Source organism: Mixophyes fleayi, chromosome 3 (genome assembly GCF_038048845.1).
Source record: "Mixophyes fleayi isolate aMixFle1 chromosome 3, aMixFle1.hap1, whole genome shotgun sequence".
Classification (NCBI taxonomy): Eukaryota; Metazoa; Chordata; class Amphibia; order Anura; family Limnodynastidae; genus Mixophyes; species Mixophyes fleayi.
In genome coordinates this window covers 195,241,863-195,259,887 of record NC_134404.1, presented here as the reverse complement: position 1 = coordinate 195,259,887, position 18,025 = coordinate 195,241,863, and the positions used below count along the sequence as shown (strand labels likewise).

The following is an 18,025-nucleotide window of genomic DNA, read 5'->3' as shown; positions in this document are numbered from 1 at the left end:
GTATATGCTGTCTGTTCACAGTATAAAGTAATAGAAATGGACCTTTACCCTCTGTCTACTTAACTCAAACTGCTGAGATAGTGGCCCTCACAAGCATATGCCCACCAGCTAGGAAAAATCTGTAAGCATTTATACTTTTTCTCGGTATGCATTTGGTGTAGTACATGATTAAGGGGAACTAAGGAATTAACGTCAGTTCCTCACTTCAGTTTGGCTTCAAAAATATCCCTTATGTTGGAAAACTTCTAGATGCATTAACAGTACTTTCTGCTGTTGCTATTATTAAATGCACTGTACATCTAACAACACACAACTCTACCATTAAAACTTCCTAAAATCATGCCAGGTATTATACAGTGATTTCTACAAACAACCATCTTCTCCTGCCACATTAGTAGGTGTTGCTGGACTGAAGGTGAAGCCCCTGAGTCTAAAAGGCTAATTGGGGGTCTTATGACTGTATCCTACAGTCTGATCACATGTGACACACTTATTTCTGTTTCTTATGTTAAATATAGAGAACTATTGCAATATTTATAGATTAAATTGCTTTTAACATCTTGGGAAAATATGTTGTTATTTGTCATATGTGAAGTAAAACACTTGGTAATTGCTTTTTTTTTTTTTTTTTTGAAATAAGGTTTATTGATAGACAAGCCAAAAACCTTCAATTGTCTCTAAATCTAGAAAAATATTATTTTGCTAATAATATGCAAGAATAAATGACTTTGTACTTCAAATATTGTAATTGTCATTTCATTATTCTTCAGTAATGTCCCAGGTGAAGTTTACTGGTAAATCTCCCATCTTCTCCAGAAATATTTTGTCAAATGCTTCACTCTGTGCCACAGTAAATATATTTTTCCAGTCTCCAACTGTACCTGCAAATACATTTATATACTTAAAAAAATGGAAAATAACTATGCGTTATTAAACAGCCTTCCTGTAAGTACTGAGCTCTAATTCAATATCATATCTCACAATATTCACAAACCGAAGTATAGGATAAATCAGGCTACACACTCAAATGAATAAAGCCGATCATGGCAGAAATGAGGGAAGTATCAGATGACTATGGCAGATCTTATCGGACCTGTCAGATCTGGTGAAATTCTAGATCCAGGTAAATAGTATTATATGATAATGTATAACTGATGGAACTTCACCCCCAAGAGAAAATAAGTTCAATACATTTATACTTAAGCCATATTTCTTATGTAATTATCTGTAAGTTTTGCTGTCATCCATTACTAAAACAATATAAGAGAGCTGCATTATGCATTTGTATATATCTGAATGTTATACCTTTACGCATAAATTTCCCAATGTGCAGGTTAAAAAAGTCTTCTGATTCATTTTCTTTATTTGCAAGAGGATCCTTTTGCATTTTGTTGAAAGTCGCTCGATTTACCACGATATCCAAAGACTCATCATCTAACACTTTCCCTAAAAATGTACAGATTCGTTTGACAACAGAATGTAGATCCTGAAACATATTTTAAAAATATATATATTTTACAAAATAAATTAGATATTAGTTTTTATTACAATATTTAATATTATACAGTTATGACAGATGTAGATGGAAATTTACAAGTACATTTTGCATGCATCTTTACCTTTGTGAACTTAAAAATACATGTTCTGTAACAACTGCTATTGGCATTATAATTTGGAGCCTATATAGGGTTTTATGGTGGTGCCATGCTATGCCACTCACTATATTTGGACATATGTTCTTTGACAAAATCAAGGGTGAAGTGTAATGTAACAGGTATATTTCGCTTAACTTACTGCTTTTCAAACCCCAGGAGAATGTGTGTTAGTAGTAGCTGTGAGAAACTGCAAGACTAAAGGCCTGTGGAAAAGTCAGAAAGGATCCTTGGGTTTATGGATGAAAAGAGTAGGGTGGGTTCCATCCATTAGGCCTGTAACCTGGTCTTTCAGGTGACCTGCTAACCTGCTGCTAATTAGGATGTGCACATGAGCAGTGCAGGTAAAAAGCTGCTTCTTAGCACAGTCTCTCTCTCTGCCTAGGGACTGAGGCTGGCGAGTCTCAGTGAGAGGAAACCTTGCTTCTTTGCCTGTGACTGAACCATACTGCACTGTTTATGTTTTGCATTAGTTTAGTAGTCAAACTTGACATATGTTTAGTTAGAACCGGACAGCAAAGTCTTGATTTTGAAGTTATATTTTATTTTTGTTGCTTAATAAAACTGGCTAAGGCTAGTTGCACTAAAATCCCTGGACTTGTGTGACATCATTGCTGCTGTTTACCTCCATCTTCCCCAGGAGATGGTATCTGATCCCCTCACACGGTTACAACTTGGTGGAGAATGCAAGCAAGATCTGCACACATTAAGAACAGTCGCTTTAAGAAACCTGCTGGACACAGTTTTTTGTGTGCTTGGAAATTTAAAGGGACAGACACAGTGGAAAAAGGACTTGCATTTGATCTGTTAAATGGCAAAAGTCTTATGAACCCTAATACAGGTCATCATCAGCTGATAAAAGAAGCTAAATTCTGCCCTTTCCCGGGACACAAAAGGTAACAAGAAGGATGCAATTATAGTGCTGTTAGAAACTTCCAGGCAACAACAGCTAGCCCTTGAGGAGTCCTGGAGACAACAACAGCTAGCCCTTGAGAAGTCCTGGAGACAACAACAGCTAGCCCTTGAGGAGTCCTGGAGACAACAACAGCTAGACATTGAGGAGTGTCGGAGGCAACAGCTGGAGGCTATTGCAGCTTAGCAGGTAGCTATTGAGGAGTCTCGGAGGCAACAGCACCAAGACCGCCAAGTTCTAAAGGGGGTGGTACAATCTTTTGCAGCCTTACCTAGAAAGGCTTCCACAGAGGACACGATTAGCACCAGCTCTATACAGGCTAGTCATTTCCTTCAATAGATGACTGAGGGAGATGATGTGGAAGTATATTTAACTACTTTTGAAAGAACCACTGAGCGTGAGGAGTGGCCCAAAACCAGTGGGCTGGGCTGTTGGCACCTTTTCTGTCCGGAGAGCTCAAAAAGCTTATTTCAACCTGAGGATGCTAAGGACTTTAAAAAATTAAAAACTGAAATATTTACTTGCTTGGGAGTCACACGAGTTGGAGCGCAACAAGTGCACTGCTGGCTTTACTCCCTGGACAAGCTGCTTTTTTCACAGAATACATGACCTCATCCACCTGACCATGAAGTGGTGTCAGTCCGAGACTTTAACCGACCCACAGATGGTGGAACGAATCGTCATGGAAAGGTATCTACGGTCTCCGCCCGTAGCTTTGCGCAAATGGGTGAGCTATGGAGACCCACAGGCTGCAGACAAGTTGGTTGAAATGGTGGAGAGGTATCTAACAGCAGAGGAACTGGTGGTTGCACCGCAGCACCCCCTAGACCTGCCACAGCGCACTTCAGCATTACCTGGGAAGACTGTTCTGGTGGAACAGGGTGGTGGGCAGTTAAGAGACCTCAAAAGTGAAGAGACTGTTGGTGCTGGGCCTGGAGACTGGTCAGTGAGGCCAGGAAGTCCCCGCCACATAAAAGACTTGACAAACATGTGCTTAAATGTGTTGAATGTGGTATGCCAGGACATGTTGTAGCTAATTGTCCAGATATGTAAGAACCGATGCAACGTGATGCTACTTTTGATTGTCACGGAATGTCTTACTTTGCCAGGTTAGCATGTACTGTTTTACCTCTGCTAAGCCAGAAGAACAAATGTGTGTAATTCAAATGGAGGGCAACCAGATAGAGACATTGTTAGAATCAGGAAGTGTAATTACTATGGTAAAAGCAGAGCTGGTAAACTCCTCAAAACGACAATAAACAACTGTAGGGGAAACTTGTATACATGGTGACACCTGGCGTTATGTCACTGCCGAGGTGAATTTTGAGACTTCTTGTGGTTTATCTAGTGTAAAGTCTGGTTAGTCCCATTATGCATGATGCCATAATAGGGAGAGATTTTCACCAGTTTTGTAAGTTGTGGGAGTCCCGTATGGTCTCAGATATGAAGTGTAACGAGCCATTTAACTGCACTGATGGCAGTGTGTGGGTGTGTCCTGTGAGCCAACAAAGCCGTTTTCATTTGTTAATATGGCTGGGAAAATAATGAGTAACTAAGAAACCTCCCACAGGGACAAGTAGAGCTTTAGACAGAGCTGAAAGTATGCCTGACCTTAAAATAAGGAAGGAACTGTTTGCAACAGAGCAGTTAAGGGACCTCACTTTAATGAAAGCAAGAGAAAATGTGAAAGTCATTGATGGGAAGCCTGTAGAACCTGATGATAGGCTTGGGTACCCGCACATGGCCATCTGCAATGAACTTCTGTACCGATTGAAAAAAAGGGGTGAGGGTTTAGTAGAACAACTGGTAGTTCCCCGTTCATATAGGAGAACCGTGTTAGACCTAGCCCATGGTCACATCACAGCTGGATACTTGGAGGCAGAAAAAAACACTGTAAGAATCTTACAGCGATTCTTTTGGCCAGAAGTATGTAAAGAGGTATCCGATTATTGTTCCTCCTGTCCCAAGTGCCAGTATCATGCTCCCAGACCTCATTTCAGGAGTCCACTAGTGCCCATGGCTATTATAGAAGTCCAGTTTGACAGGATAGCCATGGTTATTGTTGGGCCCTTGTTAAAGTCTGCTTGCGGGCATCAGTACATTCTAGTAGTCATGGGCTATGCTACCCGCTATTCTGAAGCTATCCCCTTGCATAATAATTCAACCAAAACGATAGCAAGAAAACTGGTGCATGTTTTCAGCCAGGTAGTAATACCTAAATAAATTTTGACTGACTAGGGCACCACCTTTATGTCTAGAATAATGAAAGAAATGTGTAAATTGTTTAAAGTCGCACATCTCATGACCTCAGTTTATCATCTCCAGACTGAAGGTTTGGTGGAAAGGTTTAACAAAACCTTAAAAAATATGCTAAAAAAAGTTGTAGACAGAGATGGGAAAAACTGGGACTGTTTGTTGTCACATTTGTTACTGCCCATCAGAGAAGTTCCTCAGTCTTCTACAGGGTTCTCCCCGTTTGACCTATTATATGGAAGACACCCTAGAGGCTTGCTGGATGTGGCAAAAGAAATACGGGAAGGGCAACCCACTCCATATAAAAGTGTTATCGAATATGTTTCTCAAATGTAGGACTGGATTGCTGCAGTAATAACAATTGTCAGGAAACATATGGAACAGACCCAAAATGCTTAGCAGAGGGTGTATAATAGGAACGCACGTTTTCGTACATTTACTTCGGGGGACAGAGTTCTGATTCTGGTGCCCACAGTAGATAGCAAATTATTGGCCAAGTGGCAAGGCCCATTTGGGATCAGGGAAAAAGTGAATGAGGTTAACTATAAAGTGTATAAGCTGGGAAAAAGAAAGCCAGAGCAAATTTACCATGTAAACATAATAAAGGAAGGATAGGTTAGCCATGGCCGCTGAACCGGGCCCACCCATAACTCAACGTTCCTGAAGTAATAGTATCAGAGATACTGGCTGCCAAAAATAGCGAGGCTAAGGAGTTTGTTGTAAAAAACAAGGATGTATTTTCTGAGCTACCCGGCCGAACCACCATAATAAGACATGACATAGTTACAGAACCAAGGGTCAAGGTCAACTTAAAACCATATCGGATACCCAAAGCCCAGCGAAATGCTATTTCCAAGGAGGTGAAAAAATGTTAGCGCTAGATGTTATAGAAGAGGCTAACAGTGAGTGGTCCAGCCCCATAGTGCTAATCCCAAAACCAAATGGCAGCCTACGGTTTTGCAACGACTTCTGCAAGCTGAATGCAGTGTGCTTACCCCATGCCCCATGTGAATTAGATGATTGAGAGGCTAGGAAAAGCCAGATACCTCACCATACTTGATTTGACCAAAGGCTATTGGCATGTACCGTTGACCAACAGCGCAAAAGAGAAAACTGCCTTCTCTGTTCCAGAAGGGCTCTTTCAATATAAAATACTGCCATTTGAATTACATGGTGCCCCAACAACCTTTCAGCGAGCAATGGATAAGTTGTTAAGACCCCATAGACAATATGCAGCAGCCTATCTAGATGATTTTGTGATCCACAGTCCAGATTGGGACACTCATTTAGATAGAGTACAACCAGTGCTAGACTCACTTAAAAATGCAGGGCTTACTGCCAACCCAAAGAGGTGTTGTCTGGCGATGAATGAAGTCATGTACTTAGGCTTTACTATAGGAATAGGTCAGATTAAGCCCAGTTAAATAAAATTGAAGCTATCCAAAACTGGCCCTGTCCTCTGAATAAATAGCAAATGAGAGCATTTCTTGGGATCACGGGGTATTACCGACGGTTCATCCCTAATATTTCCACTACAGCAGTCCCATTATCAGACCTTACAAAGGGAAAGCAATCTACTATGGTGAAGTGGAGCCCTGAGACAAAGGTAGCGTTTCTGGCGTTAAAAGCAGCATTATCTACGCAGCCTGTGTTAATAACCCCAGATTTCTCAAAAGAGTTCATGGTACAGACAAATGCCTCAGACGTAGGGGTAGCTGCCGTGTTGTCCCAAACCAGAGATGAGGAAGAGCACACAAAATTATACCTGAGTAGAAAGCTCAATATGCATGAAAGGTGGTAAGCCATTGTAGAAAAGGAAGCGCTGGCTGTCAAATGGGTGTTGGACACTCTGAGGTATTACCTATTAAGTAGACAATTTAAACTTGTGACAGATCATGCCCCGTTAAAGTGGATGTCTACAAATAAAAGCCAACATGCCTGGGTTACCAGAAGGTTTCTTGCCCTACAGGAGTTTAGGTCTACAGTATAACATAGACCTGGTGCACAGATAGCCAACGCTGATGCGTTATCACTGGTCTCCTGCTTAGGGATAATAAGTGTTCCGGCCCCTAGGTCAAAACAGGGGAGGAGGATGTGTGACAGAATCAAGGGTGAAGTGTATTGTAACATTCGTTAGGACATGTGGATAGCTATAGCAAGGTGGTTTTAATCAGTGTGACACTGTGACAAGAATGAGTGAATGAATGAATGAATATTGTACTGTCATTCTCTGGACTAGAGGACCAGATAAAGGACCAGATGAAGAGCACAGATCTGAAGGTAAATCATTTCAGTATGTATGCATGAATCACCAGACTGATCGGACCTTCAGTGTAGGTACAATCGTTTGAGATAACAGGTTGGTCGGAAAATTCTTCATTGTGCACCTAGCCTTACTCATGGGTCACCAGCAGATAGGTTTAATTGAATTAATTAGTTGATTAACAAACCTGTATAAGTGAAGCTTAAATTAGCATTGAGCTACTTTCATTGTTCCCTCTAAAGAAGTTACACTCAGTAATGAAACGCATCAGAATGCTATATGGCTGATAAGATCTGAACCTGTTAAAGTTATTCTGGTTCATCTCTAGTTTTGCATTGCGGCGGATTATTTGTGTGAGGGATAAGAGAACTTTTATTTCACAAGTCTTATTATTTTACAATACGGAACTGCTCCAGACACCAGTGTGGGAATACAGCTGCTGACTATCTAGAAGAGTGCAGACTTCACTAATGCTGGTGCATGCATGCATCGCTCCACCGAATTCCACTGAATTTCTGGTTTGACCGAGGAGGCGTGAAACTATAGTTGCCGGCTACTCATGGTTGTGTGATCTTCACTGACCGTGGATTATACAGATTTTCTTATACTCTTAGCCATTGGATGTTTCGCCTAGATTTCTAACATACTGCTTTTAAAACCCCAGGAGAATATGTGTTTGTAGTAGCTGTGAGCTGCTGCAAGACTAAAGGTTTGTGGAAAGGCCAGAAAGGGTCCTGGGGTTTATGGATGAAAGAGTAAGGTGGGTTCCATCCATTAGGCCTGTGCTTACATAACCGGTTATATTTCAATTTATATTTATTCTTTTTGTTTTAAATGCAGGTAGATTTTACTAAGTCTGTATTTAATGGTCATATGCATTGTTTAGTGATTATTTAATTTCAATATACAACTGATGGTATTGCCCCCCAAAGTGCAGAAACCTATGTAATAACATAAAAATCAAGAGGTTATTAATGAAGGTCTCAAAACAAGGACTATGCAAGTTACTGTACAAGAGGCCTTCTGCTGTTCCGCCATCAAAATAGTATAGTCAGGTTATTAAACTATCTATCAAAGATGTCATGTGTGAGCTATATATTATAATTTGTAAATTATATAACTAGTGTGATTAGTATGTGGAATTAATTCAATCTACTACATTATGAAGAAACAATCTCTCATCCCCCATGACAAATTAGCAATTTATTAGTCGTGTTTGATTCTCAGAATAAATACATTCAGAAATTAGAAAAAGTTTACCTATTTGTAAGTATATACAAATGGAGAAGTAAAATTTGAAATCTCAAAAAGCTGTATCTCACCATTTGGTGTAGTCGCCTTCCCCTTTTTTCTCTTTCTATGTCTTTTTTTGCTTAGATAGTAGTCCCAAAATCATGGGAATGTGTGTTGAGTTAGAGTTCATTGCATTTTCTATTTATATTTACTCACCACACTATTCAGTATGGATACGAGCTGATGATATGTACTTCTCATTGGTGTATTTTACAATACTAAATATGTATGTGGAGTTGGTTATTTGTGATTATTATGTGTATATAGGTCCAAACTTTCAAAAGTTTACCATCATATATAATTTTCTGTTTATTATTTTTCTCATTATTCCTCGTACTATTTTTTTTTCATTTATATTTTTTTTGTTTTATGTTTAGGTTATTTATTTTTATTTACAATTTATTCATCATATGTATATTTGCATTTGATGTTTACAAGTCTCCTTCCACAACAGGGATTATATCTCTAGTTTCTTACTTGTTACTTAGCCTAGGTACACACTGGAGCGTTTTCGTCCAACAATCGGGCAAATCAGCCGACATATGACCATTCTGTCGGAAGTCGGGAAAGTGTGTATAGTGACACCTTGGTCGAAAGGCATTCCAAAGTGTCGATTGTCAGCTCATTTGGCTGATCGTACTGTTTAATATTTTCTGACCAATCACCGACCGATCATGTAGTGTGTATACATTTATGCTCACGATCTCCATAGACTTTAGAGTCATGTTCTTTTCAGCCTAAGTTAGCAATGAATGTTTCGGTGAATATATGTAGAGAGTGCTATAGAAGAAATAATTTATTTGTTCGTTCTCAGACAGAATGTTTCGTTTCAGAGTCACAGAAGCTAACAAAATTCATTAGGACATGTGGATAGCTATAGCAAGGTGGTTTTAATCAGTGTGACACTGTGACAAGAATGAGTGAATGAATGAATGAATATTGTGCTGTCATTCTCCGGACTAGAGGACCAGATAAAGGACCAGATGAAGAGCACAGATCTGAAGGTAAATCATGTCAGTATGTATGCATGAATCACCAGACTGATCGGACCTTCAGTGTAGGTACAATCGTTTGAGATAACAGGTTGGTCGGAAAATTCTTCATTGTGCACCTAGCCTTACTCATGGGTCATCAGCAGATAGGTTTAATTGAATTAATTAGTTGATTAACAAACCTGTATAAATGAAGCTTAAATTAGCATTGAGCTACTTTCATTGTTCCCTCTGAAGAAGTTACACTCAGTAATGAAACGCATCAGAATGCTATATAGCTGATAAGATTTGAACCTGTTAAAGTTATTCTGGTTCATCTCTAGTTTTGCATTGCGGCGGATTGTTTGTGTGAAGGATAAGAGAACTTTTATTTCACAAGCCTTATTATTTTACAATACGGAACTGCTCCAGACACCAGTGTGTGAATACAGCTGCTGACTATCTAGAAGAGTGCAGACTTAACTAATGCCAGTGGCGGATCCAGGGGGGGGGCGATCGGGGCGATCGCCCCCCTAGCAGGGGCTTGCTGCCGGTGTTTTAAACACAATCAGAGCATCCAGGCAGCACACTGTCCCTGACTGTCACTGCTGAACGGACCTGCACATAGTGTGCAGTCGCCGGCAGCCTCAGATGTCAAAAAGGGGGCGGAACCTAAATCCCCCCCCCCACTACATCGCCCCTGGTAGCAGTATTCTCTAGATCCGCCCCTGACTAATGCTGGTGCATGCATGCATCACTCCACCTGATTCCATTGAATTTCCGGTTTGACCGAGGAGGCGTGAAACTACAGTTGCCGGCTACTCATGGTTGTGTGATCTCCACTGAAGGCGGATGATACAGATATTCTTATACTCTTAGCCATTGGATTTCGGAGTTAACGGGAGAAGCATCCAGATAGGTGAGAGCTGCCGGCGGGTCTCATTATAATACCCAGCCAGTGCAGATGATTTCCACGATTCAACTATTGACTGAGAAACTTCTGTGGTTCTAGCTACTCTTGCTATTAGAACTTTTAATGAGCTAGCATGAGCATTTTTGCATAATATTATCATTATCTACAGTGCAGTGCTTTTCTGTGACAATTAGTGATGGTCACTGACCCCCGTGTTTTGGTTTTGGTTTTGGATCTGGATTACCGTCGTGTTTTGGTTTTGGTTTTGCCAAACCGCCCTTGCGTGTTTTCATTTTGATTTTGGTTTTGTTTTGCTATTTTTGAAAAAAACAAACATTTTTTGGGCCTAAAATAACCTAATTAAGTGCTCCACCAGTTTCTTTGATAAGTGAGGTAATTCTAAAGCTAATAAATTATGAAACAACAGTTTAATCCCTGGTAGGCCGTCCTTAATTCTAACACTTGCCTGCAAATTATACAGACAAACCTGGTTGTCTTCCCCCTCCATCTTTGATTATTGGCAATGTAGCCATCGTCTTTGGGAGTATATTACACCCTTCACTTGTAGTTGAATAGAAAAAAAGCATCCTGCATAGACTGTAGAATTAGAAAGTAAAAATAAATGGACCAAGGTAGTTTGGTGGCTATCTATGCCCCCCTGCCCTCCACACTTGTAGTTGAATAGAAAAAAAGCAGCCTGCATAGACTGTAGAATTAGAAAGTAAAAATAAATGAACCAAGGTAGTTTGGTGGCTATCTATGTCCCCCCGCCCTCCACACTTGTAGTTGAATAGAAAAAAAGCAGCCTGCATAGACTGTAGAATTAGAAAGTAAAAATAAATGGACCAAGGTAGTTTGGTATCTGTCTGCATCAGACCCCCTCTCCACTGGGAGTAAAATAGAAAACTATTCAGTCTAGAGTCTAGAATATAAATAGAAATTGAGAAAGGCAATTTGGTATCTGTCTGCATCATAATCATCAACATCATTATTAGTGCCCTCGTCGTCTACACAGATCTCCCCCTCATACTCTTCTAATTCAAAAGTGGCATCCTCAATTGGTGTATCACCGGCTACACTCGAGCTGTTAAGGCACACATCAGCAGAACTGCTGAAAGGGTCCCTCTTTATGGGTACACTAACAGAATGCTTACGATTAGACATCCCACTGTTGGATGGACTCTCCTCAGGGATTGGTATCATTTGTGATTCAGAGCAAACATTATCCTCTAATGCGTTACTGTTATCTTGCAGCTCGGCTTTGACGCGTAACAGTAGTTGTGCACCACTTGTAGGCTCGGTAACATTTTTTGATCTGCCACTAATAGACAAAGGTGAAGGCCTCATTCTCTCTTTGCCACTGCGTGTGTAGAATGGCATGTTGGCAATTTTTTTTTTATCGGCACTTAACTTTTCCTCAGTTACACTTCTTTTTCGCTTCAACACAGTAAAAAATTTTTGGGTGTGTGTTTTTTTTATCAATTTCAAAAGACTGTGTAGTTTGACATCGCCTTTCCCAGATGACGTACTGGGAACACTACCATCAGGACTGGTGACAGAACCTGGTTGCTGATTCTGCTCATATGTGGACTGCTTTGAATCCATTATGAGCCCAAAGCACTTGTAGTGCTACAAATTGTTTTAGATACTGTTGACAAATATGACTTTTGACAGCCAGAAATATTAATGCAAAAGAATGGGGGGGACCCCAAAAGCACTTGGAATGCTAAATATTATTTTTTGAGACTGCTGACAAATAGGACTTTGACAGCCAGAAATATTAATGCAAAAGAATGGGGGACACCCCAAAAGCACTTGGGAGTGCTAAAAATTATTTTTTGAGACTGCTGACAAATAGGACTTTTGACAGCCAGAAATAGTAATGCAAAAGAATGGGGACACTCCAAAAGCACTTGGGAGTGCTAAATATTATTTTTTTAGACTGCTGACAAACAGGACTTTTGACAGCCAGAAAAATTAATGCAAAAGAATGGGGGACCCCAAAAGCACTTGGAGTGCCAGAAACTGCACAAAAAAACCCTCCTCTATCCTCCTCTTACTGCTGTAACAACTGGTATTAAGATTACAATGGTATTGCATACAAACAATAATGTGTCCAAACACTGATATGTCCCTGCGCTGATCTAGCCAGTGTGACCTAACCCTGCTCTCTCCCTCTGTCAAATGGCGATGGATTGCTGTGGAGGCTGGTATTTATGCTTTTCAAATCTTGCGTGAACTGAGCTCAGAAGTACGAATACGTCACGGTGACGTTTTGCCTCGATTTCGAATCGGAATGGGCGGGAGAGTACTGAGCGTGCTCGGCTCGGTACTCGGATAGGCTAAATTCGAATGAATTCGGATCTCGGGGAACCCAGCCTGCCCGTCTCTACTGACAACCAACATATGCTCCAAATTCAATTGCGCAAGTAACATCTGTGTCTTTATATTTAAAACAGGACAACAGTGGCTTTCAGGATGAATATGATCAACAGGACTTTTTCGGGAGCCTAATTATCCCTGATAGCCTCCACAAATAATACTGCATTACATAATTTTTAAAATAATTCAGCCTATTATAGCATATATGTGGCCATATTCCTATATAGCACTGATCTTACCACAATTAAAACATATGAAAATCCTAACAAATAGAAAAATAAACTTTACCTTGATCATGTCTTCATACTTTACAAAAAGGATATTGAAATCATTCTTATGAGTGTACCATCCTCGAACATGATCAAACCAACTGCCAGCAAAAACTGTGGAATGTAAATTACAAATAAGAGTTTGATTCTCCACTTGTTACTGGACTATATGGCGTGATATTATTCAGGACTGCAATAAGATAACCACACTAACACAACCCCATACAATGATCATTACAGTTGTGTCACATGATTGCACATAAAACAATGAGTTTAAATCCAAGTTAGTTTTAAATAGAGATGTTCACTGACCCCAATGTTTTGGTTTTGGTTTTGGATTAACTTCGTGTTTTGGTTTTGGTAAAAATGCCCTTGTGTGTTTTGGTTTTGGATCCCGAGTTTTCGCTAAAATCCCTTTTTTTTTTTATTTTTTTGCTAAAATCACATAATTTAGCTCTTTTTAGCCCTACATTATTATTAACCTCAATAACATTAATTTCCAATAATTTCCAGTCAGTTTTTGCCAAGTGACAAGAACACTGCTACCAGGGCTGGACTGGAACTAACAATCTGCCCTGGCTTTTAAAGTACACAGGCTCACCTCAGTTCCAGCAGGAAAGAACAGTGGAGGCACCAAAAGGGGTGTGACCACATTGTGTTGTGGGTGTGGCCAACATAGTACATTGATACATACATTAACATAAAACATTACATTTATCACGCCCTCCCAGCCACATCACACCACCCCCCTGAGGCACATTATGACACCCCCAGCCCACTGTACTTATCTATGCTTCTGGTGTTGCTGACATCCATCAGGGTGGGAACTTCCTTTAGAGTGAGCAGGGACGCTCTAAGTCTCACGAGATTGCCAAATCTTGTAAGACTTTGAGCTCCTCGGCTTGCTCTGTAGGCTGTGTTTTATCCAGGGACTGGGAGCAGCTATCCACTCCCTCCTTCAAACCAGAGCTGGATTAATGCTCGGCAGCCCGGGGTATTTAAGACCCTATTATGTAACATGGTTATCATTTTAGACAAATGTTAGACAAATACACAGGCAATACTGTGTGTACTACTGTTAGTTGCACGCAGCTCTGCCTTCATATATAGTACAGTGTGAAGCGGGACATACCTCCCAATTGTCCTTGTAGTCGGACCAAATCTCACTAAACGAGACAGTCACCAAAATTTGGGACTTCCCCACCAGATTCAGGACAGTTGGCAGACTGTCCTGCTCTCTCCTACCTGTTCTTGTCACTTTCACCACCTGTGGCTGCTGGTGTCTTTACATCAGTTGCTGCTTGTCTGGATCCTGGAATGTTGGAGACACTATTTGGAAAAAAAATGGGTACATGTAATTTAGAAAACTCCAACCTCTGCCAGAAGTGCCAGATGGCCAGTCTGGCCCTGACCGCTACCCCTCCTGTTTCTATATGAGCAATGGCACTGGAGACTGGAGAGTGACAAGAACACTGGTACCCCTGTTTCTGTGTGTGCAATGGCACTAAGCAATCTCACTGGAGACTGGAGAGTGACAAGAACACTGCTACCCCTGTTTCTGTGTGTGCAATGGCACTAAGCAATCTCACTGGAGACTGGAGAGTGACAAGAACAATGCTACCCCTGTTTCTGTGTGAGCAATGGCGCTGTAACTTCAGGGGAGGGAGGTACTTATGGAATTCAAAACCCACGAGATCCGACAATGCAACAAAGATGTTTTGTCTTAATTCAGATCCGAGGACGCGTGAAAATAACGAGCTGGCCCGCGAGCCTACTCGGATCCCCTAAGTTCGGGTGGGCTCAGTTTTCAGAAAACCAAGCCTGAGCATCTCTAGTTTTAAACAGTAAGAATTTAAAAACAATTGTATCTCTGTGTGCGTGGACAGACTGAATGATTATAATTAAGCAATGCCATTGAATTAGAAGATTGTTAATGAATCAATTAATTCTGTTAGAATTATTGTTTCTTGTTTGAATGGGGATTCAAGGTTGGATAACCTATACCCCCAAATACACAAGTTGCCTATCTTTGCTGTGCAAGATAGGCAACCTGCATTGAAATGATTTTTAAAGGTAGGTGATATTAGTGTAAGGTTTACATATGGACATTTAATGGGTGTTGAGGAGTCTTACCTGGTGGAGTTTTTCCACTGTCAGACAGCTATAACTTAAGTTCATCTTTTGCTATGCTACTCACTCACATACCATATAGCTACTTCTGCAACAGCGATACAAAGTATCTATTCCTCTTCTGATTAGCTCTATGGTTGGGCCAAACAGCTTTGTTTATGTTATAAGATAAAAAAAAGTAACATTGATATTTGTCTTACAGTAGTAGATAACAGCTGTAGAAATCAAAGTTTCCATTATGCTGTGGACAGGGGAACAATTTGTTTAGTACTACCCATGTACTAAGTGTAAATATAGAGAACATGCAGTATTTACCATCTCCAGCTAAAAACTTCTCAAAGAAGTGGTCAAAATCTGGTGACTTCTGAGCATAAACTGCAATAGCTTCAAAATGGTATAGGGATTTCATAACATCCTTTGGATTTCTCATCACATAAATGACCTTAATAAGAAAAAAACTTGGTTCATGATCATGACGTTTCATGCTTAATGGCTGATTTGATTATTTGTTAAAAAAAATGAGCTTAGCAAATCAGAGTAAGAGCAATTCTTTGTGGTTTCTCACTCTTGCATCTTGAAGGAAACATAAAATTTAATTATCCTGCTGCTTGAGCAACTACTGACTTCATTGCACTAGCACTCCAATTCTAGATACAAATGTACTTTTGTCAATTTTATTGTTGTTACCTTTGCTTTTTTTTTTGTTAGACCTTCTGGAACAAACAAATTTGGTAAATGGGATGCAAATAGACGAGGTGAGGGCCGACTGTCATGATCATAATTTACATCCTTTTTCAACGATGAGAAATCAATCCATGGCACTCTTTCAGATGTCTCAATTTGTTCTGTGCCGTTTCGGTGCCCTTCACTGTAGATTAAGCTTAAAATTTGTTGCATCCAAATGGTTCCTTAATATAATTTGAAAATAAAGTAAAATGTTATGCAGTACTTTTTAATTTAATAACAATACATGTACTATTATACTGTCCATTTTTTACAAATGAAATCATTTACTCAGATGACTTGTCTGTGACTGGTTGTCTGGATTTTGTATCACTATATACTGCTCAGTTATAAAATACAGGTGTTACAACACATCACAAGCCATTGGTTTAAACAAGTTCTCTGTACAGCGCTACGGAATTAGTGGCGCTATAAAAATAGATGATGATGACGATGTGTTAAACGTCAATTTAAATTTTGCTACATGTGTATGCGATATCATGTAGAAGGTCCTGTGCCAATCTAATTTATTCTAAAGTGAGATTATTAAGCAATTTAAAGGAAAGGGAATTGCAGCGCTAAAAATCAAGCTGGCCTTGAAAATTAAATAATGTGCACCAATAAGCAGTCACGAATCATCAAACTTAAAATTTAATATACCATATAAAATATAAAAATGTACATCTCATATAAATTAGATAAATGAGATTATTGAGCACACTGAAGCTCATATAGAGTTAGACGCGCATTACTTTTTGCAGAAAACAACATTTCCATAACGCGTATGCGCACATAAAATGCGTATCACATGACATGACCGCATATTACACATACTACTTTTTACGCTTCGAGAGGCAGAACTGGGAAGGGAAGGGAGGGGAATTGTAGGGCAAGTATAGTAAGAGTATGTTCATGTAATTGTGGCACATTAAGTGGGAGAAGCAGCCACAGAAAAGTCTTGACTGTTCTTAGTAACTTCCAAGTTTTCGGAATGCACCTATGTTGTTTTTCTTAATTTTTTCTGAGAGAAATCTTTGCCTTCTAGATAACTATCTCAACATTTGTAAATAGCAAAGAAAAGTTACTGGTAGTTTATTTACTGAGAATTATTATATTATTTATATACTGTATATAACTTTTTTTCATGTGTAAGTTAGGGGCGCTTTTATACCTTGGCGTCAGCTATCTAGAAAAGACAAGATCAGAGGGGGTTAAGGCCCAGAATCTATGTCTTGCCTACGGGACCATGGTATCTTAATCTGGCTTTGATACTTTACTATTATCATTGTATATTGTAAACTCTCTCTCACTGGATGATAATTTGGGTTTGACAATTATTTGTACGCAAATGACAACTTGATGTACTTTTCTATATCAAAAATTAGAACAGGATCCATTAATTATTTTAAACTGTCCAATCAACAATGTGCACATTTCAGGCGCAAACTGAACAACATATATGACTAGGTATATATTCTCTACAAGTTAACCCGTGCATGATACTCATGCATTCTAGTCAAATCAAGCTACTTAAGGTGTTAAAAAGGTTCTTGTCATGCATTTGGGCCATAGCCCAGGCCTCAACCACCAACCACTCCCCACTGTCACCCCTGGCAACCACCAACCACTCCCAACTGTCCCTTCTCCTTCAAGAAATATATATAATTTTTTTTTAAAATCTTTATAAAAACTTTTGAACAATTAACAAATTAAATTAACAAATTAAAAACATCTTAGTATATCAAATTTCAGCCCTTTCTGAATTTTTTTTTCCACACACACTAAGAATTTAGTAGGTCAGTGTATACCTCCGCGCAGCAGGTGGCGCTGCAGCTTGGTTTTATTTTTCCCACACACACACACACACACACAGACAGACAGACAGACTAACACACGCCACTAGACATTTATATTATAGATAATATTACTGTCACGATCTGCCTACAGCTTATGCATTACATGCTGCTTTGCATGGCAGCTCCTGCCCTTTTGTCCTTATTATTATTATATTTGTATTGGCAGTACCTCCATTCACCAGAGGTGTTGCTATTGTGCCTTATTGTGTGCATTAGGGGTTAACCTTCATGTTCACCAATTATCCCATGCACCTGGGTGTGGTTTTCCCTTTATATACCTGTCACTCCCAGCACACATGGCTGGTTATTGTTGTCATCCTGATGTCATATCCTGTGGTTTCACCTTGTGATTCTTTCTCCTGCCTTGCTCCTGTGATTGTATGCTGCATTGGGATCTATCTCAGCAT

At 39.8% G+C, this 18,025-nt stretch overlaps 1 protein-coding gene across 4 annotated transcripts in view; it reads right to left on the bottom strand.

Annotated features, from left to right (window-relative positions):
* Positions 1 to 671: 671 nt before the first annotated feature.
* The window catches only part of LOC142144306 (amine sulfotransferase-like), a 31,794-nt gene continuing 14,440 nt past the window's right edge, over positions 672 to 18,025 (bottom strand). For 3 of the 4 annotated variants that reach the window (XM_075202968.1, XM_075202969.1, XM_075202967.1), the window contains exons 3-7: positions 15,727 to 15,947; positions 15,355 to 15,481; positions 12,929 to 13,023; positions 1,306 to 1,486; positions 672 to 881 (exon numbers count right to left, since the gene is read on the bottom strand). In XM_075202968.1, coding sequence (XP_075059069.1) covers positions 760 to 881; positions 1,306 to 1,486; positions 12,929 to 13,023; positions 15,355 to 15,481; positions 15,727 to 15,947 — 746 coding nt within the window. In that variant the 3' untranslated portion in view covers positions 672 to 759. The remainder of the gene's footprint in view (positions 882 to 1,305; positions 1,487 to 12,928; positions 13,024 to 15,354; positions 15,482 to 15,726; positions 15,948 to 18,025) is intronic. The other variant, XM_075202970.1, reaches the window with a different exon arrangement.